Raw genomic sequence first — 27,384 nt, forward strand, 5'->3', positions numbered from 1 at the left:
ATGCCCACATCCTGTGAATGAACACATTTTTAAAAAGGTTATCCTGGTTTATTCAAGGTACTGGAATAGTAGGATGCTGGCCGAGAGCCACTTTATCCAGTTGTACCGTGTAGATCACATCCATTAACTACTGAGCTACGTATTTCATACGCTTTTTTTTGCACAGAAACAGGCCATTCAGCCCAACAGGTCAATGCTGGCATTTATGCCGTGTGCCACAGGGCCCACTGCCCCAGTGCTACAGCGCCCACTGTCCCCAGTGCTACAGGGCCCACTGTCCCCAGTGCTACAGGGCCCACTGCCCCACTGCTATAGGGCCCGCTGCCCCCAGTGCTACAGGGCCCGCTGCCCCCAGTGCTACAGGATCCGCTGCCCCAGTGCTACAGGGCCCACTGCCTCCAGTGCTACAGGGCCCACTGCCCCCAGTGCTACAGGGCCCACTGCCTCCAGTGCTACAGGGCCCACTGCCCCAGTGCTACAGGGCTCACTGCCCCCAGTGCTACAGGGCCCACTGCCCCAGTGCTACAGGGCTCACTGCCCCCAGTGCTACAGGGCCCACTGCCCCCAGTGCTAAAGGGCCCACTGCCCCCAGTGCTACAGGGCCCACTGCCCCAGTGCTACAGGGCCCACTGCCCCCAGTGCTACAGGGCCCACTGCCCCAGTGCTACAGGGCCCACTGCTAGAGGGGACACTGGCCCAGTGGTTGTTTCTGAGATCATGCCCTCCACGGAGAGAATAAACCTCGTACAAAGTGAGATAGCTGAGTTTGTATAAAATCTTTATTGGAAATTGCAAAGAAGTAAACACAGATATAAACACAGAAAATTGGAAAATATTAAATAACATCAAAAATTCCTAGGCATTTTTAGGATGATGAATGACGTCCGGGGTAAATCGGCCATAACACAGACAGATTTGGCATTGATCTCTGACAACTTCTCCCATTTTACAAACATTTTATTTTTGAAGCAGTACGACTTCAAGAAATAATTTTTTTAAATCCTCCATTTGTACAATTGGCTGCAATCAAACACCAGGCAGTTATAAAACTCACAGCCGCATTTGTTCACTCTGTATCATCAGTGCTGATCCATTATCCACTGGCCCGAATTAGGGGAGGGCGAGAGAGGGAGAGGGGGAAGGCAGTGCTGACATCGGTTATTGTAGGCAGGAAATGTTGCTCCTCAGGTTCTCCCCCTGCCCCCTCTCCTGTAGGCACGGACTCTTGCTGGGCTACAGCCCCAGAGCTGTAGGGCAGGAAACAACAGGCACTTTAGTTAGGAGTAATGTCAGGGTGGGAGAGGTAACACTGAGTGGAGTGGCCCACGGATCATTGTCGGGGGGGAAGCACTGCGGTGTCTGATTTGCATTGGCAGGATAGGCGCACCAACGTCAGTGTTCTTGCTCAGGCCAACATCGAAGCTCTGACCACGCTCGATCAGCTCCGATGGATGGGTCACATTGTCCGCATGCCCGACACAAGGCTCCCAAAACAAGCGCTCTACTCGGAGCTCTGGCACGGCAAGAAAGCCCCAGGTGGGCAGAGGAAACGCTTCAAGGACACCCTCAAAGCCTCCTTGAAAAAGTGTAACATCCCCACCGACACCTGGGAAGCCCTGGCCCAAGACCGCACAAAGTGGAGGAGAAGCATCCGGGAAGGCGCCGAACACCTCGAGTCTCTTCGCCGGGAGCAAGCGGAAGCCAAGCGCAGGCAGCGCAAGGAGCGCACGTCAACCCAAACACCCCACCCACCCGCCCCTTCAACCACCGTCTGCCCCACCTGTGACAGAGACTGTAGGTCCCACATCGGACTCATCAGTCACCTGAGAACTCATTTTTAATGTGGAAGCAAGTCATCCTCGGCTCCGAGGGACTGCCTAAGAAGAAGAAAGATTTGCATTAATTAGCTAAGACTCAGAAACCCAATGCAACTTGGTCAAGTTTGCAGATGACACCACACTGGGAGGGAGCAGTTCAGAGATTACAGCGTGAGGTGGCCAAAATATACAAGTGGGCGCAACACCGGGAGATGGAGTTAAACACAGACCAGCGTAAAATACTGCACAGAGGAAGAGAAAGTCCAACACATGAACGCCGAGAAGGGTGTTGAAACAGCTAAAGAGGATGTTGACAAAGATCTAGGGCTTTCAGTGGCTTCAACAGTTCCGACCAAGTCATGACCCAACTGTCCATTGCTCTGGTCAGACTGCACCTCGAATACCAAGGGCAGCAGGCGCATGGGATCACCACCACCTCCGAGTTCCCCTCCAAGTCACACACCATCCTGACTTGGAAATATATCGGCCGATCCTTCATCGTCGCTGGGTCAAAATCCTGGAACTCCCTCCCTAACAGCGCCGTGGGAGCACCTTCGCCACACGGACCGCAGCGGTTCAAGGCGGCGGCTCACCACCACCTTCTCAAGGGCGATTAGGGATGGGCGATAAATGCTGGGCCTGGCCAGCGACGCCCACATCCAGTGAATGAGTTAAAAAAAATGTTCCCAACTGATTTCCCCGTTATAGCTTGGCGCAGTTGGCTGTACTCTCGCCTCTGAGCCAGACGGTTGTGGGCTCGCTCCCTACTCCGGGACTTCAGCACACGATCTAGGTGGATACCCTTGGATAGTAGAGGGAGGCAGATCTTGTGAAAGTTTTCAAGACTCTAAGGAGGAGAAATTTGGTCGCGCTCCCTTTGGGGCGCTAACGTCGCCGGGGCGCTACATTTAGTGCCCCGAAAAAGTCAGTGCCCCAGCGCTGTTAATTCAGTGGTAGCGCCCCCTCCTTCCTGGGGCGCTACCAGTGAATGTCGCGGTGCTACGGGCAACAGCGCCGCGGTATTGCAGGCCTCTCTCCCCTGATTAAAGGAGGGTCTAGCGCTGCGCGCACCGGGGCCCTGCTGGACCATCGGGGAGCGGGGTGCCGGGAAAAGAGCCCGGCACTCAAGAGGAGTGGCGGGCTGAGCGATCTTAGCCGGTCAAAAAACAGACACCTGCCCTTTAAGTTGCGCCGCAGTGGCTGCAAAAACGCCCCCCCCTGACCCTGTCGCACATATTGTCCGGCGGTAGGTCAGGGGGCGCGACCGAAGTTTGTGGCCGGGGCGCTGCGCACGGCGATGACGTCGTCGCCGGAGGCGCAGCACTGCGGGAGCGCTACCGGCTACCGCTAACCTCACGCTGAATTTCGCGGGAGGCGTTAGCGGCGCCACGCCCGGAGCTTTGCACCCCGTTAGCGACTCCCGGGGGCGCAAAGCAAACCGAGTTTCGCCCCCTAAAGGGTACAGATAAGCCGGCCCGATGACGTTAAACTCTGTAACCGGGGTCACGGATTGGGAGCCGAGAAGAGGGAAGGTGAACAAACAGCTTCGATTGGACTGCTTCACACAGAGGGTGGAGACTGCACGGAGAGAGAGAGAGAGAGCAGAGGAGGGTAGAGAGTGACAGCAAATTGAAAAAGCAGCTATACTTCTTGGCGAAAGGAGTGATGAGGGGTACGAGTGAGTTTAGGATGGGTTTCCTGACCACCGCTAGATGGACCATAGCGATCTTTTCTGTTTCTGTACTCAAGATGGGAGGTTAAGGAGCCCGAGGGTAGTGCTGCTCCTTGTACGAGCAGAAACCAGCTGGATACAATCAGGACGTGGCCTCCTAGGTCGATGAGGACTGCCAGGCCCTCTAAGGCACACTGGCTGAGTAACTGTGGGCCGAGAGCCTGGATCGCTCCTGTTGAAAAATGTGCTCAAGTTTTGAAGGTCCAGGATGAGCCAAAAAAAAAAGAGAATACTAAAGCAGAAATAAAACTGACTCCTGTTCCGGCCGTCTGGTATCCCCATGGTGACGAGGCAGTGCAATAAACTTCAACAGCGGCAGGATCCAGGAATTTTAGATCCTTTGTATACGTGTCAGACAGGCGTGCGAAGAGATTTGTAATAGATGTAACAGACACAGTGTCTGCGAAATAATATGAAGCTACCAGCTGCTTACACAATATCCCGGACGGAGCTTTGACTTTGGGCGATTGTGTAAAACGCTCGATATTGGCTCGGCAAACCTGTTGAGCAACTCTGCCCATTTTCGGTACAAATTTTCCCCATTCTCGTGCAAGGTCAGCATTAACGCTCCCCCCTCCCCGTGTGGGCACTGAACACATTTACGCCCTTCAAATGGGGGCACTAACCATGTTTATAATGTACGGGAGGGCAATCACCACGCTTCTGCCCCCAGTGTGTGTGTGTGTGTGTGTGTGTGTGTGTGTGTGTCTGTAGACCATATTGATATCCCTGGTGTGGAGAACATAGGAGCAGGAGGAGGCCATTCAGCCCCTCCAACCTGTTCCGCCATTCATTTAGACAATGGCTGACCTGCCGATAAAACCTGCAGCGAGGCTAAAACCGCGTTGAATGCGGGGAGAGGAGCACCGACCCTTCAATGATACGAATTAAAGGGTAAAAAAGTTTTTTTTTAAAAAAGACATTTTATGATATTTGTATTACATCCGTAGTATAAACAGAATGGTAAGACAGCGGGGTAGCTATTCGACCTGGGCCGGCAGTGCCAAGCGGGCAGCATCAAATCAGAGGCCAGTTATACGCCCCCCACTTGATATTCCGCCCGACTGAAGTCAATGGGACTGAATCTTGGGCGGGGTGTATAAGGGGCGGCCGATTCGATACCGCCCATTTGGTGCTGCCGCCCCAAGTCGAATATCTACGCCGCTGAATTTACTGCACATGAAAAAATGCAACTCACTCATACCAGTGGCCTGCGAGGTATTCAGTCCTTTTGAGGTGAATCGTGTACATCTATCTATTAATATACATTGAGGCACATTACAAGTTAACCCCCCACAGCAACCCGCCCTAAAACCCACAGTCAAGGACGTTACCGAGTGTAGCTGGGGTTCAAGGGCCATTTCAACTCGGGTCACATCCCTGTCCCTCCCTGCCGCAATCGGTCACCGAGTGCGGTCACAAGCCGTCAGTCACAGTTCGTCTCTGGTGGCCGAATCGATCGGCGAGTGCGACACGTCCAGGTTCTGCGCCGCCTCGCGGATCTTCACCTGCTCCCTGGTCTTCTGCGACTTGGCGCGGTCCCAGTCCGTCTTCAGCTTCTCGTTGTCCCAGACCGTGGAGGTCTCCGTGTCGCTGATGTAGCCCGCGTCGCCCGTGTAATGCGTGGGGTAGATCAGGAGCGGCTCCGCGGAGAAAGCCCTCAGGTCGCGCCTCTCAAAGCGATCCATGTACTCGGACCTACCGGAGGAACAGAAAGCTGCCAGATTCGAATGGGCCAACCGCGAGACAGGGAAAGTGACTGGAAAACGCCAGGCAGGAACGATTAAAAAGGGAGCCCATCCCAGGAATGAGACTCAACTTCAAATGCATCTAGTCCTCATTCACTCGTATACCAAGGCTATATCAGCCTAACCAGGAAGTCAGAATCCCTGTCCCTTTAAAAGACAATTTCTAGCAACATAGGAACAGGAGGAGGCCATTCAGCCCCTCGAGCCTTTTCTGACATTCAATTAGATCACGGCTGATCGGTATCTTAACTCCATCCACCGGCCTTGGTTCCGTATCCCTTAATACCCCTTGCCTAACAAAAATCTATCAATCTCAGTTTTGACATTTTCAATTGACCCCCAGCCTCAACAGCTTTCTGGGGGACAGAGTTCCAGATTTCCGCTACCCTTTGTGTGAAGAAGTGCTTCCTGACATCACCCCTGAACGGCCTGGCTCTAATTTTAAGATTTTGTTCTGGACTCTCCCACCAGAGGGAATAGTTTCTCTCGCTTTACCCTATCGACTCATTTGAACATCTTAAACACCTCAATTACTTCACCCCTTAATCTTCTGTACTCGAGGGAATACAGGCTGAGTCTGTGTAACCTGTCCTCATAATTTAGCCCCGGTATCATTCTGGTGAATCTGCGCTGCACCCTCTCACAGGCCAGTATCTCCTCCCTGAGGGGCAGTGACCGGGACTGAACACAGTTACTCTCGATGGGGTCTAACCCGAGCTCAGTACAGCTGGAACATAACTCCCACCCCTTTGTGTTCCGGCCCTCTCGAGATAAAGGCCAACATTCCATTCGCCTTTCTCATTATTTTCTGTACCTGTCCACCAGCTTTTAGTGATTTCTGTACTTGGACCCTGAAAAATCTCTCCGCTCCTCCACAGTTCCCAGCTTCTCACCATTTAGAGAATCCTCTGATCGATCTTTCTTAGGTCAAAGGTGGAAGACCTCACACTTCCCCACACTGAACTCCATCTGCCACAGTTTAGCCCACACTTGTTACACCAGAGGTACACCAGCCTAACCTGGAAGTGAGAGGGAGGACTGTCCCTTTAAAAGATGATAGGAGACAGTTTCTACTGGGTGATTTTTTTTTTGGCGCAAGCACCACCCCCCACCGGCGTCCCGCGCTCCCCCCCCCCCCCGGTCTCCCGCGCTCCCCCCCCCCCCGGCCTCCCGTGCTCCCCCCCCACCACACCCCCAACCGGCCTCCCGCGCCCCCCCCCCCCCAGCCTCCCGCGCTCCCCCCGCCCCCCCGGCCTCCCGCGCTCCCCCCCCCCCACCCCCACAGGCCTCCCGTGCTCCCCCCCACCACACCCCCACCGGCCTCCTGCGCTCCCCCCCCCCCACTGTCCTCCTGCGCTCCCCACCCCACCGGCCTCCCGCGCTCCCCCCCAGCCGCCCGCACTCCACGACAGCGAGCTACTGCACTATACCCCACTACACCGCATGATCACCGTGTGCCCGAATAATCTCCACCGTACCGTGCATTGCACCCTATTATACTGCACTATACCCCACTATACTGCACAATACCGTTTCCACCCATCTTCCCCTTTACCCCACTCCCCAGGTTATCATGCTTACCTCAAGTTATGCGTTTTGCACGTGTCTAGATTTTGTCAAAAGGGAGACCCTGAACTCCTATCATTCTTAAGAACATAAGAAATGGGAGCAGGAGTCGGCCACACGGCCCCTCGAGCCTGCTCCGCCATTCAATAAGATCATGGCTGATCATTGACCTCAACTCCACTTTCCCGCCCGATCTCCATATCCCTTGATTCCCCTAGAGTCCAAAAATCTATCGATCTCAGCCTTGAATATACTCAAAGGCTCAGCATTCACAGCCCTCTGGGGTAGAGAATTTCAAAGATTCACAACCCACTGAGTGAAGAAATTCCTCCTTATCTCGGCCTTAAATGGCCTACCCCTTATCCTGAGACTATGGCCCCTAGTTCTAGACACTCCAGCCAGGGGGAAACAGCCTCTCAGCATCTACCCTGTCAATCCCCTTCAGAATCTTGTATGTTTCAATGAGATCACCTCTCATTCTTCTAAACTCCAGAGAGTATCGGCCCAATCTACACAATCTCTCGTCATAGGACAGCCCTCTCAGCCCATCGACCTTTTTAACCCACTTATGCCGGGAGACACAACCAATGCCTCCCTTCCCCAGCCCTCCCCTTTTATTTCAGTACACGCTCGAACCCGGTCAATCGGGGACCCCACGGGTACGTACACAGGGTGTTTGTTGTACATCACCGGCAGAAACTCATCCACGGGCAACATCTTATCAAATGGCTTGGCATCCAGGAGTTTCTTCGCCCCCTGCAGCGAGAGGACGTATCCCAGAGTCCAGTAGGAGTAATCGGCCTCCACCAAATTTCGGACCCCCGGCACCGGCTTCTCTGGGTGGTCCACTTGCATCCGCTTTCGGCCAATGTAGCTGCAGGGAACAGAAACATAGGGGCCGTTGTTCAAGAAAGGGAACTGCAGGAGCTCAAAGCAGGGAGAGGATAAGTCTCTAAATAATGCAGATAAACACGAAACGAAGATGGGATCCTGGGAGGAGCCAAGTGAGACATCTTGCAGAAGATCAAGACCAAGGCTTCACTGAAGAAACCGACTGAACCAATCATAAAGGAAAGCCAACGTATGAAAAGATGCAAGGGAATGGAACGAGGGTGGACTGAAAACATGCATTTAAAGATGAACAGTGACATAAATCCCGATCGTGGGGAGTTGCACAAGGTTCCTCCACTCTTGTGTTCCAAGGTGTCAGCCCGTGGCTCGGTGGGTAGCACTCTCACCTCGTACCTCGTCAGAAGGTTGTAGGTTCAAGTCCCACTCCAGAGACTTGAGCCCATAATCCAGGCTGACACTCCAGGGCAGTGCTGAGGGAGTGCTGCACTGTCGGAGGTGCCGTCTTTCAGATGAGATGTTAAAGACGTCTGCTCTCTCAGGTGGATGTAAAAGATCCCACGGCACTATTTTGAAGAAGAGCAAGGGGAGTTATCCCCGGTGTCCTGGCCAATATTTATCCCTCCATCAATATCACTAAAACAGATTATCACATTGTTGTTTGTGGGAGCTTGCTGTGGGCAAATTGGCTGCTGCGTTTTCTACATTACAACAGTGACTACACTTCAAAAAATAACTTACAGGAAACTTTTTTTCCCCGGCACGGACGGGACCGACGTGCTGCTGGTTCAACAAAAATTCCACATAACCGAACGCTATAGTAAAAGATACGGAGAGCCGAGAGCTCCGTATAAAGCAACAAACCCTGTTGCTTAGCAACAGCTTCAGAACAATGGCCACAAGTTGCAAGCGTCTCTGTAGCTTAGCAACAGCTGCAGCCACACCCTTGCACGGCAACAAATGGAGTAAAAAAAGTAATAAAAGTTACCTGAACCTACTCCTGAATTTTGCTGGTTAACCGAGATTTCCGGTTATTTAGGTGCCGGTAAATCGAGAGTTTCCTGTAATTGGCTGTAAAGTACTTTGGGACATCCTGAGGTTGTGAAAGGTGCTACAGAAATGCAAGTCTTTCTTTCTAAGCACTGTTACTGAACACCTTTCCATTGAAGGTGCGAGACCTACTAACAGTCATGGCTTTCCAACAGCCAGGTGTCCATTGGAAGGTCCCTGGGTTTGGGTGTAATATCTGACCCCTCAGCTGCCTCTCCTCATTGCCAGGATAGTCAAGGCTCCTGCTTTGCCAAGGCCAGTTAGGGGGTCACCAGGACAACTTTTATTCTGCCCACTTATATCTTCTGTATCAGTTGGGGAAATCAGGAAAAATGGAGGGAAGAGACCAAAATGTTCAGGAAAAGGAGAGAGAGCATTCAACCTCCCGGGAGATGGTTCAACTGGTGGTTGTCCGAGGAGGTGAACAGATCCACTTCGGCCCAACCCAACTCCTGACTATTTCTTCAACTGGCTTCTATGTGTCAGGGTGAATAATGAGATGATTGAGAGAATTTGCCATTATGTCTGCCCCTTCTTCTTCTTAGGCAGTCCCTCGGAGCCGAGGATGACTTGCTTCTACACTAAAAATGAGTTCTCGGGTGACTGAGGAGTCCAATGCGGGACCTACAGTCTCTGTCACTGTTGGGGTTGTCCATGAGGGTCCTGACGTTCCAGGTCCTGAACTTCATTTTAAAGGGTGGAAGATGCCTGTGCATGAATTATTTTAACGTGGGGTGGCCGTTGCACACCAGCTACCACACGGCCTTGACAGAGCAAGGTCTTGGTCCAATGGCAAGGGGATCCAAGACGATTGGAGACCAGGCTCTGCTACAACGGCCTAGCACACACACACACAAACATACTCCTACTGTCCTCCTCCCTCTTTCCCGCAGGTCCTCTCTGCCTGGGTTTCATAGGCTATAACCCTGTAGTAACAAAGGCATTAAACATTAACAGATGCATCAAATGTTAAACTCAACCAGGTGCTTCCTGTGGAATCCAGCAGTTCCACCCTAGTATTGAGTATGAGGCTTCAGGAAAGGAGAAGAAAAAAATTGGGGTTGGGAAACACACGAGGATTGCAGCCGACCCCCAATTGTGCGGTTCTCCCTCCCGGCGTAAACAGCCTGACCGTCAGCACACGGACGGGACTGGTGAACCAGTGAAGGGGGGAGAAAACATCACTGCCCACCTCACCCCCGGGGGTCTGCCCCAGCTATGTGCTGAGCAGAGAATATTACCTAGTAATTCAATCACCAGCCAGTCGGTTAGACCATATCCTGACCCAAGAGATCATGAACTGATGTAGAGGACTATGGGGTTACTGCCCCTCCATGCGCATAACAACTAGCTCTGTACGAGGGTCTGGAAGTGTTGGAGGCAACCGTAATGCCTTCAGTTCCACCAGTGGGTCTGCATATATTGTTTCATTATCTCTTAGACAAGTCCTCTGGATTTGAGACCCCATCCTGATGGACACATGTGTTATCGCCATCAACTGCTGGGAAGACTATCATTGGGGCCGCCTACTGGGCTTTGCTTTCTACATAGAATTAACAGCACAGAAACAGGCCATTAAGCCCAACTGGTCCATGTCGGAGTTTATGCTCCACACGAGCCTCCTCCCACCCCTCTTCACCTCACCCCATCAGCATATCCTTCTATTCCCTTCTCCCTCGTATGCTTATCTAGCCTCCCCTTAAATCCATCTCTGCTCTTCGCCTCAACCACTCCCTGTGGTAGCGAGTTCCACATTCTCACCACTCTCTGGGTAAAGAAGTTTCTCCTGAATTCATTACTGGATTTATTAATGACTCCCCACAAGTGGAAACATCTTCTCTATGTCTACCCTATCAAACTCTTTCATAATCTTAAAGATCTCCATCAGGTCACCCCTCAGCCTTCTATTTTCTAAAGAAAAGCGCCCCAGCCTGTTCAGCCTTTCCTCATAAGTATATCCTCTCAGTTCTGGAATCACCCTTGTGAATCTTTTTCGCACCTTCTCCAGTGCCTCTACATCCCTTTTATAATATGGAGACCAGAACTGTTCACTGTATCCCATGTGTGTTCTAACCAAGGTTCTATACAAGATTAACATAACTTCTCTGATTTTCAATTTTATTCCTCCAGAAATGAACCCGAGTGTTTGGTTTGCTTTTTTTAAGGCCTTATTGACCTGCGGCACTACCTTTAGTGATTAGTGATCTGTGTATCTGTATCCCCAGATCCCTTTGCTCCTCAACCCCATTTAAACTCTTACTATCCAAGCAGTGTGTGGTTTCCTTATTCTTCCTACCAAAATGTCGATTGGGCTTATACTCGCTGGAGTTTAGAAGAATGAGAGGGGATCTCATTGAAACTTATAAAATTCTGACAGGACTGGACAGACCAGATGCAGGAAGGATGTTCCCGATGGTCGGGGAGTCCAGAACCAGGGGTCACAGTCTAAGGATAAGGGGTAAGCCATTTAGGACAGAGATGAGGAGGAATTTCTTCACCCAGAGAGTGGTGAACCTGTGGAATTCTCTACCACAGAAGGCAGTTGAGGCCAATTCATTAAATATATTCAAGAAGGAGTTGGATATGTTTCTTAAGGCTAAAGGGATCAAGGGATATGGGGAGAAGGCAGGGACAGGGTACTGAATTTGGATGATCAGCCATGATCGCATTGAATGGCGGAGCAGGCTCGAGGGGCCGAATGGCCTACTCCTGCTCCTATCTTCTATGTTTCTATGTTTCTAAAATGCACCACCTCACACTTACCTACATTGAAATTCATTTGCCAATTACACGCCCATTCTGCAAGTTTTGTAATGTCTTTTGTATTTTGTTGCAGTCCTCCTCACTATCTACTCCCCAATTTAGTGCTGTCCGCAAACTTTGAAATTGTACTTCCGATTCCAAGTCATTTAATGTAAATGATGAACAGCAGTGGTCCCAGCACCGAGCCCTGCGGAACACCACTCCACTTCCTGTTCGATTCTTACTGCCTGCAGCGAGACACCACTCTGTACTGTTAACCGGGCCGGGGCCTGGGCAGGTGGGGAGTTAGCGGAAAGCAATTGTCGTGTGAGACCTACACTACAGTCTCTTGGCATGAATCCTGCCCTGAAACCGTTATTGGTGCCATGAAATGGGGCAGGACTGTAAGGGGGTTTTCACAGCCAGTCAGCTGAGTGACTCTTACAGTGGCCATACTTTTCATAGCTATTGTCATAGAAATTGTCCACAAGTTCTGCTGGTGCTTCTTAATAGCTTTTCGTACCTCATAGTAACTTACAACAACAGCTTGTATTTATTTAGCGCCTTTAACATAGTAAAACATCCCAAGGCTCTACACAGGAGTATTATAAGATAAAATATTTGACACCGAGCCACATAAGGAGATATTAGGGCAGGTGACCAAAAGCTTAGTCAAAGAGGTCGGTTTTAAGGAGCGTCTTAAAGGAGGAAAGAGAGGTAGCGAGGCGGAGAGGTTTAGGCAGGGAATTCCAGAGCTTAGGGCCCAGGCAACAGAAGGCACGGCCACTAAAGGTTGAGCGGTTATAATCAGGGATGCTCAAGAGGGCGGAATTAGAGGAGTGCAGATATCTCGGGGGTTGTGGGGCTGGAGGAGATTACAGAGATAGGGAGGGGCGAGGCCATGGAGGGATTTGAAAACAAGGATGAGAATTTTGAAATCGAGACATTGCTTAACCGGGAGCCAATGTAGGTCACTGAGCACAGGGGTGATGGGCGAATGGGACTTGGTGCGAGTTAGGACACGGGCAGCCAAGTTTTGGATGACCTCAAGTTTACGTAGGGTAGAATGTGGGAGGCCAGCCAGGAGTGCGTTGGAATAGTCAAGTCTAGAGGTAACAAAGGCATGGATGAGGGCTTCAGCAGTGGATGAGCTGAGGCAAGGGCAGAGACGGGCGATGTTATGGAGGTGGAAATAGGCGGTCTTAGTTATGCAGTGGATATAAGAACATAAGAAATAGGAGCAGGAGTCGGCCATTCGGTCCCTCGAGCCATTCAATAAGATCATGGCTGATCCGATCTTGGCCTCAACTTCACTTTCCCGCCCGCTCCCCATAACCCTTGACTCCCCTGTAACTCAAAAATCTGTCTATCTCCACCTTAAATATATTCAGTGACTCCGCCTCCACAGCTCTCTGGGGAAGAGAATTCCAAAGATTCACGACCCTCTGAGAGAAGAAATTCCTCCTCATCTCCATTTTAAATGGGCGACCCCTTATTCTGAAATTATGCCCCCTAGTTCTAGATTCCCCCACGAGGGGAAACATCCTCTCTGCATCTACCCTGTCGAGCCCCTTCAGAATCTTATATGTTTCAATAAGATCCCCTCTCATTCTTCTAAACTCCAGTGAGTATCGGCCCAACCTGCTCAACCTTTCTTCATAAGACAACCCCTTCATCTCAGGAATCAACCTCGTGAACCTTCTCTGAACTGCCTCCAATGCAAGTATATCCCTCCTTAAATAAGGAGACCAAAACTGTACGCAGTACTCCAGGTGTGGTCTCACCAACGCCCTGTGCAGTTGTAGCAAGACTTCCCTACTTTTATACTCCATCCCCCTCGCAATAAGGGCCAACATTCCATTGGCCTTCCTAATTACTTGCTGTACTTGCATGCTAACCTTTTGTGTTTCATGTACGGGGACCCCAGACCCCTCTGTACCTCAGCATTCTGTAGTCTCTCACCAGTTAAATAATAATTTGCTTTTTTATTCTTCCTACCCAAGTGGATAACCTCACATTTTCCCACATTATACTCCATCTGCCAAATTTTTATCCATTCACTGAACCTGTCTATATCCCTTTGCAGACACTTTGTGTCCTCCTCACAACTTGCTTTCCCATGTGGTCGGAAGCTCATTTCAGGGTCAAATATGACACCAAGGTTGCGAACAGTGTGGTTCGGCCTCAGACAGATGTTAGGGAGAAGGATGAGTCAGTGGCTAGGGAACGGAGTTTGTGGCGGGGATTGAAAACAATGACTTCGGCCTTCCCAATATTTAATTGGAGAAAATTTCTGCTCATCCAGAACTGGATGTTGGACAAGCAGTCTTAGAGACCGTGGAGGGGTTGAGAGAAGTGGTGGTGAGGTAGAGTGTACATGTGGAAACTGACGCTGTGTTTTCGGATGACGTCGCCAAGGGGCAACAGCACAGAAGGAAGCCATTCAGCCCATCGTGCCTGTGCCGGCTCTTTGAAAGAGCTCTCCAGTTAGTCCCACTCGCCTGCTCTTTCCCCGTAGCCCTGCATATTTTTTCCTTTCCAAGTATTTATCCAATTCCCCTTTAAAATTTACCATTGAATCAGCTTCCACCTCCCTTTCAGGCAGTGCATTCCAGATCATCACAAGTTGCTGCTTAAATTTCCCCCCCCCTCATCTACCTTTGTCAGCTATGCACCAAAAATACCCTTTCCATCTAGCCAACTCCCCGGGGCTGACTCAGGTGATAGCCACATCTGCTGTCAAGCAAAATACCTTATCCATGGAACCTGCTCCAGCCCTACAATCCTCCGGAATCTCTGCACTCCGCCAATTTTGGCCTCTTGTGCATCCCCAATTTTCTTCGCTCCACCATTGGCGGCCGTGCCTTCAGCTGCCTGGGCCCCAAGCTCTGGAATTCCCTCCCTAAACCTCTCCGCCTCTCTCTCTTCCTTTAAGACTTTCCTTAAAACCGACCTCTTTGACCAAGCTTTCAGTCACCTGTCCTAACATCTCATGTGGTTTCGTGTCACATTTTGTTTGATAACGCCCCTGTGAAACTTTACTGTGTTAAAGGCGCTGTACAAATGCAAGTTGTTGTTGCTGATCTGCCCTCATGCCCATCAAGTGCTGCAGTACAATGGGCTGCAGTTGGTCTTTGATGGGGAACAGTTATTGACTGTAGAGGGCACCTTGACCTTCTTTAGCAATGGCCTGTAATGGTGTGGCCCCCCTGGTAAGCAAACCCTGCCCAATTAGTTTGGTGGCATTCCTTCTGTGGTAAACCACTGTTTGTATTCCACTGTGTACATGCCTGGGCTGACTCCTCCCACAAGTCCTAGTATAAAGGTGACTGCTCCCCAGCCCTTTGTATTCCAGGACCGGTCGACCACTCAAGGCAGACCTTCATTCTTTTGTTAATAAAAGCCTTTAGTTACTCTCTTAACTCTCAGTCTTTTATGAGTAATTGATAGCGCATCAATTTTATTAACAAAATTTTTATAATGGAGAAGATCCTCACACCAGCATGCCTGGACTTAGATCATCGGGAGGCGGACTCATCCACCAAGTTTACTCACTGGCTTAAGTGTTTCGAAAAATTCCTGACCGCCTCCGCAGCAATCAAATCGGACGAGGACAAACTGGATGTCCTGACCTCCAAAGTGAACCACCGAGTGTACTCGGTCATCCAAGACGCGACCTCGTACGCAGACGCTATCAAGCTCCTCAAGGACCAGTACACGCGTCCAGTGAACGAAGTGTACGCCAGGCACCTTCTGGGGAGTCGTAAACAACAACCTGGGGAATCGACCGTGGAATACCTTCAGGCACTGTCTGTGCTTGGCCGGGCCTGTGGTTGTAAGGATGTAAAGGCCGCCGTGTACACAGAGGAACTTATCCGGGACACTTATGTAGCGGGCCACAGGTCCAATTACACCCGACAGCGACTGTTGGAGCAGAGTGACCTCGACCTCAACAAGGCCTCTGAACTCGCACTATCATTGGATGCAGCCTACCGGGGCATGGATGCCTACTCCTCTGCACCGTGGACGCCGCGGGGAATGACAGCCTGGGACACGGTAGGGCCGCCTCATAGCGCCGTGCCACCCCAGCCACACCCCAGCAACGGCCCAACTACCGCAGCAGTGTCCCAAGGCCAGACAGCAGTGCCCCAAGGCCAGAAATGCTACTTCTGTGGCCAGGCAAAACACCCCAGAGCGCGCTGCCCGGCGAAAAACGCGATCTGCTCGGGCTGCGGGAAGAAGGGACACTACGCTAGCGTCTGCAGGGCCAAAGCCACCCCGAACCCCAGCAGCGCCGCGTGTGGGCCATGCGGGCCGCCATCTTGGGCCTCCCCGGCCATGTGCGAACCACCGGTACAGCAGCCATTTTGGACGCCTCCAGCCACATGGGGATCATGGACGCCGCCATCTTGGACGACAGCCGGAACGCAGCAGGCCCCCAACACCGCCTCATCTGATACCCGCAGCGACACACCGACCCCTACGCTGGCATCCGTTACACTGGACCAAGCGAGACCGCACCAGCTGGCCAGTTCCACAATGGACATTAAGGTAAATGGTCACGATACAATCTGCCTTTTTGACTCTGGGAGCACGGAGAGCTTCATCCACCCCGACACGGCGCGGCGTTGCTCTCTCCCAGTCCTGCCTGCGCACCAGCGGATTTCTATGGCCTCCGAGTCCCAGTCGGCGGACATCGGCGGCTACTGCGTGGTGACACTCGTAGTAGACGGGACTGTGTACGATCATTTTAAACTTCTGGTCCTGCTGGGGTTAGATTTTCAGTGCCACCTTAAAAGTGTTACGATGGCGTACGGTGGACCCCTACCCCCACTCACAGTCCGCAGCCAGCAGCTTCCAAATTGCCCGCCGTGTACCAGGTGCAACCTCTCCACACTCAGAGTCACCCCCCCCCCCCACTGTTTGCTAACCTCACCCCCGACTGTAAGCCCATCGCCACAAAGAGCAGGCGATACAGTGCCGGGGACAGGGTTTTCATTAAAACCGAAGTGGAGCGGCTCCTGAAGGAAGGGATTATTGAGGGCAGCACCAGCCCCTGGCGAGCCCAGGTTGTGGTCGTTAAGACCGGCGAGAAGCAGCGCCTGGTCATCGACTACAGCCAGACAATAAATCGCTACACCCTGCTGGACGCCTACCCACTCCCCCGCATAGCTGATATGGTCAACCAGATCGCGCAGTACTGCGTCTTCTCGACCATTGACCTGAAATCAGCGTACCACCAGCTCCCTATCCGCCCTGAGGACCGCCAGTATACTTCCTTTGAGGCAAACGGCCGCCTCTACCACTTCCTTAGGGTTCCCTTTGGCGTCACCAACGGGGTCTCCGTCTTCCAAAGGGAGATGGACCGGATGGTAGATCAAAATGCGTTGCAGGCCACTTTCCCATATCTGGACAATGTGACCATCTGCGGCCGTGACTTGCAGGACCATGACGCAAACCTCGAAAAATTCCTCCGCACCGCCCAACTCCTGAACCTGACATATAACAAGGAGAAGTGCATATTCCGTACAAACCGCCTCGCCATCCTTGGCTGTGTTGTGGAACACGGAGTCATCGGCCCCGACCCCGACCGGATGCGTCCCCTTATGGAACTCCCACTGCCCCACTGCCTCAAGGCCTTGAAGAGGTGCCTAGGGTTTTTCTCCTATTACGCCCAGTGGGTCCCCTACTATGCGGACAAGGCCCGTCCGCTGATCAAGTCCACCTCTTTTCCCTTGACGGCAGAGGCCCGCTTAGCCTTCCACCGTATCAAGGAGGACATTGCCAAAGCCACCATGCACGCAGTGGACGAATCCATCCCCTTCCAGGTGGAAAGCGACGCGTCCGACTTTGCCCTGGCCGCTACCCTCAATCAGGCGGGGAGACCAGTGGCCTTCTTTTCACGAACCCTCCAAGGCCCGGAGACCAGACACTCCGCTGTTGAGAAGGAGGCCCAGGCGATTGTGGAGGCTGTGCGTCATTGGAGGCACTACCTGGCCGGAAAACGATTTACCCTGCTCACTGACCAGCGTTCAGTTGCTTTCATGTTTAACAACAAGCAGAGGGGCAAAATCAAAAATGACAAGATCTTGAGGTGGAGAATCGAACTTTCCACCTACAATTACGAGATCTTGTACCGGCCCGGGAAGCTCAATGAACCCCCGGATGCGCTATCGCGTGGCACCTGCGCCAGCGCGCAGATCGATAGACTGCGGGCCCTCCACAATGACCTCTGCCACCCGGGGGTCACCAGGTTCTTCCACTTCATCAAGGCCCGCAACCTGCCTTACTCTATTGAGGAGGTCAGGACCATGACCAGGAACTGCCAAGTCTGCGCTGAGTGCAAACCGCACTTTTATAGACCAGACAGGGCCTACCTGATAAAAGCCACTCGCCCCTTCGAGCGCCTGAGCGTTGATTTTAAAGGGCCTCTCCCCTCCTCCGACCGCAATGTGTACTTCCTCAATATTATTGATGAGTACTCCCGTTTCCCGTTCGCCATCCCCTGCCCGGACATGACCAGTGCCACGGTCATTAAATGTCTGAACGACCTCTTCACCCTGTTCGGTTTCCCCAGCTATATCCATAGCGACCAGGGCTCATCGTTTATGAGCGACGAACTCCGTCAGTACCTGCTAACTAGGGGTATTGCCACAAGCAGGACCACCAGTTACAACCCCCGGGGGAACGGACAGGTGGAAAGAGAAAATGCGACAGTTTGGAAGGCCGCCCTGCTAGCCTTAAAGTCTAGGGGCCTTCCAACCTCCCGCTGGCAGGATGTGCTCCCCGATGCGCTCCACCCTATTCGGTCACTGCTCTGCACTGCCACTAACGCCACCCCTCATGAGAAAATGTTTGTCTTCCCAAGGAAGTCCACATCGGGGACATCGCTACCGCCATAGCTGACGTCCCCAGGGCCGGTCCTACTGAGAAGACACGTGAGGACCCATAAAACGGACCCCCTGGTCGAGAGGGTCGACCTCCTCCACGCCAACCCCCAGTATGCTTACATTGCATACCCGGACGGGCGGGAGGACACAGTCTCCATAAGAGACCTTGCACCCTCGGGGGCCGCAGTAACCCACTACTCACTACCACCCCCCCCCCACGACCCGATATCCAGCCCCAGCAGACGGCAGGCCTGGGCCCCGCGACCCGCTCGACATCTACGAGGACGACACGCCTATGCCACAGCCTACGCAGGACTCGACGCCGGAAGTTCCACTACCCCTGCCGTCGCCACGCCGATCACAGCGGCAGACAAGACCTCCGGAGAGTCTCCAATACACTAACTTTTAATACACTTCACCCCGCCGGACTCAATTTTAAACAAGGGGTGAATGTGGTAAACCACTGTTTGTATTCCACTGTGTACATGCCTGGACATGCCTCGGCTGACTCCTCCCACAAGTCCTAGTATAAAGGTGACTGCTCCCCAGCCCTTTGTATTCCAGGACCGGTCGACCACTCGAGGCAGACCTTCATTCTTTTGTTAATAAAAGCCTTTAGTTACTCTCTTAACTCTCAGTCTTTTATGAGTAATTGATAGCGCATCACCTTCCAAACCTGGTTGGACCCTTGCAGGGAAATCCAGGATTAATACCCTGCAGGGCGACTTTCCCAAGAACGGTTCTGCTCTGGGTCCCTGCGGTTGAGGCTTTGAGCCTACGCATTGAGCGCCTTTGGAACTTGGCTTTGAAAAACCGGCCTCAGGCAGAAGATCAACATCTTGCCCCACCTCCTATCCAGGGGGGTCCTGCTCTCAATAGTCTACATGCTGATGGGGAGGCTTTGAATGACCCTCTGGAGATCTACTGGCCTGGTGATCTCAACTGCCCACTGAAGGAGACAGGAATTGCCAAGTAAGTGAAACATCCACTCTGGTCATACTTCTGGAGGTCTTCAATATGAATCTGACCACCATTCACAGAAGCCACCAGGATCTGGACTCTGCTCAGCAGCTGTGGTTGCCTGTGGGCGTGTCTACCTGAGCTGTGGTTACCTGTGGGCCCGTCTACCTGAGCTGTGGTTACCTGTGGGCGTGTCTACCTGAGCTGTGGTTACCTGTGGGCCCGTCTACCTGAGCTGTGGTTACCTGTGGGCCCGTCTACCTGAGCTGTGGTTACCTGTGGGCCCGTCTACCTGAGCTGTGGTTACCTGTGGGCGTGTCTACCCGAGCTGTGGTTACCTGTGGGCCCGTCTACCTGAGCTCTGGTTACCTGTGGGCCCGTCTACCTGAGCTGTGGTTACCTGTGGGCGCGTCTACCTGAGCTGTGGTTACCTGTGGGCCCGTCTACCTGAGCTGTGGTTACCTGTGGGCCCGTCTACCTGAGCTGTGGTTACCTGTAGGCCCGTCCACCTGAGCTGTGGTTACCTGTGGGCCCGTCTACCTGAGCTGTGGTTACCTGTGGGCCCGTCTACCTGAGCTGTGGTTACCTGTGGGCCCGTCTACCTGAGCTCTGGTTACCTGTGGGCCCGTCTACCTGAGCTGTGGTTACCTGTGGGCCCGTCTACCTGAGCTGTGGTTACCTGTGGGCCTGTCTACCTGAGCTGTGGTTACCTGTGGGCCCGTCTACCTGAGCTGTGGTTACCTGTGGGCGCGTCTACCTGAGCTGTGGTTACCTGTGGGCCCGTCTACCTGAGCTGTGGTTACCTGTGGGCGTGTCTACCTGAGCTGTGGTTACCTGTGGGCCCGTCTACCTGAGCTGTGGTTACCTGTGGGCGTGTCTACCTGAGCATGAATAGGCAAACAATTAACAGGAGGGGCAGAAGGCAACTCAATGACCTGAATGACTGAAGATGGACCCCCCCACCTCCCCTCCTGAAACGACTGTAGACAATGGGCAAGGCTGAAGTCTTGTGTTGGGGTAATTCAGCGAATAGGGTGTAATTTTCAATGAAGTCTCCTCTAAGTCTCTCCTACAGCATTTGATTACTGCAGGTACCTGTAGTTCTTAAATACCATACCTTGCTCCCAAATCCAAAGTGACTGCATTAGACAGTAAAGAAAGAAAGTCTTACATTTCTATAGCGCCTTTCATGACCTCAGGACGTCCCAAAGCGCTTTACAGCCAATGAAGTATTTTTGAAGTGTGGTCACTGTTGTAATGTAGGAAACGCGGCAGCTAATTTGCGCACAGCAAGCTCCCACAAACAGCAATGAAATAAAGGCAAAAGCAAAATACTGCGGATGCTGGAAATCTGAAATAAACACAGAACATGCTGGAAATACTCAGCAGGTCAGGCAGCATCTGTGGGGAGAGGAAGAAAGTTAGCGTTTCAGATCGATGACCTTTCGTCAGCACGTTCTGACGAAGGTCACTGACCCGCAACGTTAACAATGAAATAAATGACTGGATAATCTGCTTTTTAGCTGTTGGTTGGGGGATAAATCGGGGAGAACTCCCCTGCTCTTCTTTGAATAGTGCAGTGGGATCTTTCACGTCCACCTGAGGGGGCAGACGGGGCCTCGGTTTTGTGTCTCATCGGAAAAACAACACCTCCGACAGGGCAGCTCTCCCCGAGTACAGGAAGCTTTTTTTTTAATCCTACACGGACGGGACCGATGTGGTGCCGGTTCATCAAAAATTCCGGATAACCGAACGCTATAGTAAAAGATACGGAGCTGAGAGCTCCGTATAAAGCAACAAACACTGTTGCTTAGCAACAGCTTCAGAACAATGGCCACAAGTTGCAAGCGTCTCTGTAGCTTAGCAACAGCTGCAACCACACCCTTGCACAGCAACAGATGGAGGAAGGCAAGTAATAAAAGTTACCTGAACCTACTCCTGAATTTTGCCGGTTAACCGACATTTCCGGTTATTCGAAAGTTTCCTGTACTGGCACTGGGTGCGTTAGCCTGGATTTTTGTGCTCAAGTCTCTGGAGTGGGACTTGAACCCACAACCTTCTGACTCCGAGGCGAGAGAGAGAGCTGCCCACTGAGCCATGGCTGACACCTCTGTGTAATGGGGTATATCGCTCTTGCGTGGAGCAGATTCACATGACTGTGACCGAGTGACATAAGAAAACTACTAGGCACTTGGTCTAAGCGTTAAACAAAGCTTTAATCAACTGTTTTACAACATGGCGGTCTAGTTGTGTCCTTCACTAGTTCCTGTTAAGAATGTCCTGCGCAAGCTGGCCCCGTGCCCGAGTATTTATACTCTCCCTGGACAGCGCCACCCGCAGGCCGCTCTGTATTATTTCATAAGTCTTTCTTTCATGAATGACTGATTCATGTCACCGAGTGTCTATCTAATCTTGCACGAGGAGATTTCACCCGACTTTGAATGCGACCACACTGAAATATTTATCAGAATACAGTGGAAGGCAGGCAGCAGGTCTGGGTGAGTGAAGCCCAGGTCTCTCATTCGTGGTTTAACTGAGGCCTCAATTATTGTCTGAAAATATACTCCAGCTGTGCTTATTTTGGTGTAGAAAATGTAAACACACCCTAATTATGCCAAACCGACCACACGGCTATTAACAGAATCAACAGACAAGTCCAGCTGTAATTTGGGGATTGAGGGCAGAAATAGCTCACGGGCCAGAGTTTGGACCTGGGCATCGCTGGCAAAGCTGCATTTATTGCCCTGAGCAGGTGGTGGTGGTGGTGGTGGGCCTTCTTTCTGAATCACTGCAGTCTTTTGAGTGAAAGTGATCCCACAATGGTGTTAAGTAGCCCCTAAAAGAAAGACTTGCATTCCTATCGCGCCTTTCACGACCACCGGACGTCCCAAAGCGCTTTACAGCCAATGAAGTACTTTTTGAAATGTAGTCACTGTTGTAATGTAGGAAAAGCGACAGCCAATTTGCGCACAGCAAGCTCCCACAAACAGCAATGTGATAACGACCAGATAATCTGTTTTTTAGTGATGTTGATTGAGGGATAAATATTGGCCCCAGGACACCCGGTATAACACCCCCGGCTCTTCTTCAAAATAGTGCCATGGGATCTTTTACGTCCACCTGAGAGAGCAGACGGGGCCTCGGTTTAATGACTCATCCGAAAGACGGCACCTCCGACAGTGCGGCACTCCCTCAGCACTGCACTGGGAGTGTCAGCCTAGATTATGTGCTCAAGTCTCTGGAGTGGGACTTGAACCCATAACCTTCTGACTCAGGGGCGAGAGAGTGCTAGCATAGAAACATAGAAAAATAGGAGCAGGAGTAGGCCTTTCGAGCCTGCTCCGCCATTCAATATGATCATGGCTGATCCTCTATCTCAATACCACATTCCCGCTCTCTCCCCATACCCCTTGATGCCTTTTGGGTCTAGAAATCTATCTACTGTATCTCCTTCTTAAATATATTCAGTGACTTGGCCTCCACAGCCTTCTGTGCTACCCACTGAGCCACCGCTGACACCCGAGAGCTGCTTTTATACCGTGTGTGCCAGCAGCTGCACCACAGTAAGTTTGCCAGATTTGCTAATGCCGGTATGGGAGACACCCTTTAACTGGGCATTCCTATCCACCAGCCACAGCGACTCTGGCAGGGTTACCGTGGTGTCTGGTGCAGGCGGCACTAGTGTGGCATGGAGCGCAATATAAAAGCAGGTCAAAGGGAAAGAAGAGGCAGACGAGGGTTTTCTCACTCACATCAGATCCCAGTCGAGTTCAGCCTTCTCCGCTTCCTTCATCAGATACCTCAGTCTTCGCTTGAAGAAGATCTCAAACCTTAGATCGTCTTCAAACACCACCGACTTCTGCAGTCCTCGTTCAACAATCTGCGGATAAACAGAGGAAGAGAGTGAGAAATACCAGGCCCCACCCCAAAGGGAAACAAAACACAGCAACAAGTTAGGAGATGCCCCGACTGCAGGGGGTTCTCTATTGGGGACCCAGGCCAGCACCCTTGGGACCCGTACCCCAAGAGTCAACGGTGGGACCTGTACCCCAGGGAGAGTCGACGGTGGGACCCGTACCCCAGGGAGAGTCGACGGTGGGACCCGTACCCCAGGGAGAGTCGACGGTGGGACCCGTACCCCAGGGAGAGTCGATGGTTGAACCCGTACCCCAGAGAGAGTCGATGGTTGGACCCGTACCCCAGAGAGAGTCGACGGTGGGACCTGTACCCCAGGGAGAGTCGATGGTGGGACCCGTACCCCAGGGAGAGTCGATGGTTGGACCCGTACCCCAGAGAGAGTCGACGGTGGGACCCGTACCCCAGGGAGAGTCAACGGTGGGACCCGTACCCCAGGGAGAGTCGACGGTGGGACCCGTACACCAGGGAGAGTCGACGGTGGGACCCGTACCCCAGGGAGAGTCGACGGTGGGACCCGTACCCCAGGGAGAGTCGACGGTGGGACCCGTACCCCAGGGAGAGTCGACGGTGGCACCTGTACCCCAGGGAGAGTCGACGGTGTGACCCGTACCCCAGGGAGAGTCAACGGTGGCACCTGTACCCCAGGGAGAGTCGACGGTGGGACCCGTACCCCAGGGAGAGTCGACGGTGGGACCCGTACCCCAGGGAGAGTCAACAGTGGGACCCGTACCCCAGGGAGAGTCGATAGTGGGACCCGTACCCCAGGGAGAGTCGACGGTGGGACCCGTACCCCAGGGAGAGTCAACAGTGGGACCCGTACCCCAGGGAGAGTCGACGGTGGGACCCGTACCCCAGGGAGAGTCAACGGTGGCACCTGTACCCCAGGGAGAGTCGACGGTGGGACCCGTACCCCAGGGAGAGTCGACGGTGGGACCCGTACCCCAGGGAGAGTCAACAGTGGGACTCGTACCCCAGGGAGAGTCGATAGTGGGACCCGTACCCCAGGGAGAGTCGACGGTGGGACCCGTACCCCAGGGAGAGTCAACAGTGGGACCCGTACCCCAGGGAGAGTCGACGGTGGGACCCGTACCCCAGGGAGAGTCAACGGTGAGACCCGTACCCCAGGGAGAGTCGACGGTGGGACCCGTACCCCAGGGAGAGTCAACGGTGGGACCCGTACCCCAGGGAGAGTCGACGGTGGGACCCGTACCCCAGGGAGAGTTGACGGTGGGACTCGTACCCCAAGAGTCAACGGTGGGACCCATACCCCAGGGAGAGTCGATGGTGGGACCCTTACCCCAGGGAGAGTCAACGGTGGGACCCGTACCCCAGGGAGAGTCGCCGGTGGGACCCGTACACCAGGGAGAGTCAACGGTGGGACCCGTACCCCAGGGAGAGTCAACGGTGGGACCCGTACCCCAGGGAGAGTCAACGGTGGGACCCGTACCCCAGGGAGAGTCAACGGTGGGACCCGTACCCCAGGGAGAGTCGACGGTGGGACCCGTACCCCAGGGAGAGTTGACGGTGGGACTCGTACCCCAAGAGTCAACGGTGGGACCCATACCCCAGGGAGAGTCGATGGTGGGACCCTTACCCCAGGGAGAGTCAACGGTGGGACCCGTACCCCAGGGAGAGTCGCCGGTGGGACCCGTACACCAGGGAGAGTCAACGGTGGGACCCGTACCCCAGGGAGAGTCAACGGTGGGACCCGTACCCCAGGGAGAGTCAACGGTGGGACCCGTACCCCAGGGAGAGTCAACGGTGGGACCCGTACCCCAGGGAGAGTCGATGGTGGGACCCGTACCCCAGGGAGAGTCGACGGTGGGACCCGTACCCCAGGGAGAGTCAGCGGTGGGACCCGTACCCCAGGGAGAATCGACGGTGGGACCCGTACCACAAGGGTCAATGGTGGGACCCGTACACCAGGGAGAGTCAACGGTGGGACCCGTACCCCAGGGAGAGTCGATAGTGAGACCCGTACCCCAGGGAGAGTCGAAGGTGGGACCCGTACCCCAGGGAGAGTCGATGGTGGGACCCGTGCCCCAGGGAGAGTCGATGGTGGGACCCGTGCCCCAGGGAGAGTCGATGGTGGGACCCGTGCCCCAGGGAGAGTCGATGGTGGGACCCGTACTCCAGTGAGAGTCGATGGTGAGACTTGTACCCCAGGGAGAGTCAATGGTGAGCACTCGGTGGGACCCGTACCCCAGGGAGAGTCGACGGTGGGACCCGTACTCCAGTGAGAGTCGATGGTGAGACTTGTACCCCAGGGAGAGTCGATGGTGAGCACTCGGTGGGACTCGTGCCCCAGGGGGAGTGGGCACTCGGTGGGGTGCCAGGTCACTGAGAAGCTGTCACTGTACTGCAAGGTGTTGGGCAATTTTCTACACTAACGGCATGTTTCACGGCAGTTAGCAGCAGAGAGGCCCAAACTGCCCCAGGAAACGTTTGAGAATTCAATGGTGCTGTATTTGAGGCTGTGAGATGGTCACTCCACCCACTGTGCTCCCAGGTAAACTCTACCCCAGCCTGTGAGGGAGGTACCAGTATAAAAGACTGGAGTTAAGACTTGCATTTATATAGCACTTTACACAACTTCAGGACGTCTCATAGCACTTTACAGCCAATGAAGTCACTACTGTAATGTAGAAAACACGGCAGCCAATTTTCACACAGCAATCTCCAACAAACAGCAATTAGATCATCTGTTTTAGTGATGTTAGTTGAGGGATAAATATTAGCCAGGACATTGAGGAGAACCTCCTGCTCTACTTCGAATACTGACAAGGGATCTTTTACGTTCACCTGAGAGGCCAGACAGAGCCCGACAGTGCAACGCTCCCTCAGTACTGCCCCTCCGACAGTGCAGCGCTCCCTCAGTACTGCCACTCCGACAGTGCAGCACTCCCTCAGTGCTGCCTCTCCGACAGCACAGCACTCCTTCAGTATTGCCCCTCTGACAGTGCAGCGCCCCCTTAGTACTGCCCCTCTGGCAGTGCAGCGCTCCCTCAGTACTGCTCCTCCGACAGTGCGGCGCTCCCTCAGTACTGCCCCTCCGACAGCGCAGCGCTCCCTCAGTACTGTCCCTACAACAGCGCAGCACTCTCTCAGTACTGCCCCTCCGACAGTGCAGTGCTCTCTCAGTACTGTCCATCCGACAGCGCAGCACTCCCTGCGTATTGCCCCTCCGACAGTGCAACGCTCCCTCAGCACTGCTGCTCCGACAGTGCAGCGCTCCATCAGTACTGCCTCTCTGAAAGTGCAGCATTTCCTCAGTACTGCCCCTCCGACAGTGCAGCGCTCCCTCAGTACTGCCTCTTGAACAGTGCGGCACTCCCTCAGCACTGCCCCTCCGAGGTGCAGCGTTCTCTCAGTACTGCCCCTCTGACAGTGCGGCACTCCCTCAGTACTGCCCATCCAACAGTGCAGCGCTCCCTGCGTATTGCCCCCGACAGTGCAGCGCTCCCTCAGTTCTGCCCCTCCGACAGTGCTGCGCTCCCTCAGTGCTGCCCTAGTACATGTTGGCCTTTATTGCAAGGATGTTGGAGTATAAGAGTAAGGAAGTCTTGCTACAATTGTACAGGGGCTTGGTGAGACCACACCTGGAGTACTGTGCACAGTTTTGGTCTCCTTATTTATGGAAGGATATACTTGCCTTAAAGACGGTGCAACGAAGGTTCACTAGATTGATCCCTGGGATGAGAGGGCTGTCCTATGAGGAGAGATTGTGTAGAATGGGCCGATACTCTCTGGAGTTTAGAAGAATGAGAGGTGATCTCATTGAAACATACAAGATTCTGAGGGGGATTGACAGGGTAGATGGTGAGAGGTTGTTTCCCCCTGGCTGGAGAGTCTAGAACTAGGGGGCATAGTCTCAGGATAAGGGGGAGGCCATTTAAGACTGAGATGCGGAGGAATTTCTTCACTCAGAGGGTTGTGAATCTTTGGAATTCTCTGCCCCAGAGGGCTGTGAATGCTGAGTCATTGAGTATATTCAAGGCTGAGATCGATGGATTTTTGGACTCTAGGGGAATCAAGGGATATGGAGATCGGGCGGGAAAGTGGAGTTGAGGTCAAAGATCGGCCATGATCTTATTGAATGGTGGAGCAGGCTC

General features: G+C 53.2%; 1 protein-coding gene across 6 annotated transcripts in view; it reads right to left on the minus strand.

The window, feature by feature from the left end:
• Positions 1-761: 761 nt before the first annotated feature.
• colgalt1b (collagen beta(1-O)galactosyltransferase 1b) overlaps positions 762-27,384 on the minus strand; it is a 110,001-nt gene continuing 83,378 nt past the window's right edge. For all 6 annotated transcript variants that reach the window (XM_085971547.1, XM_085971550.1, XM_085971551.1 and 3 more), the window contains 3 exons: positions 23,107-23,234; positions 7,531-7,737; positions 762-5,247 (listed from right to left, as the gene is read on the minus strand). In XM_085971547.1, coding sequence (XP_085827673.1) covers positions 4,980-5,247; positions 7,531-7,737; positions 23,107-23,234 — 603 coding nt within the window. In that variant the 3' untranslated portion in view covers positions 762-4,979. The remainder of the gene's footprint in view (positions 5,248-7,530; positions 7,738-23,106; positions 23,235-27,384) is intronic.

Source organism: Somniosus microcephalus, chromosome 31 (assembly GCF_052327205.1).
Source record: "Somniosus microcephalus isolate GS21.2 chromosome 31, FLI_Smic_1.0, whole genome shotgun sequence".
Taxonomy (NCBI): domain Eukaryota; kingdom Metazoa; phylum Chordata; class Chondrichthyes; order Squaliformes; family Somniosidae; genus Somniosus; species Somniosus microcephalus.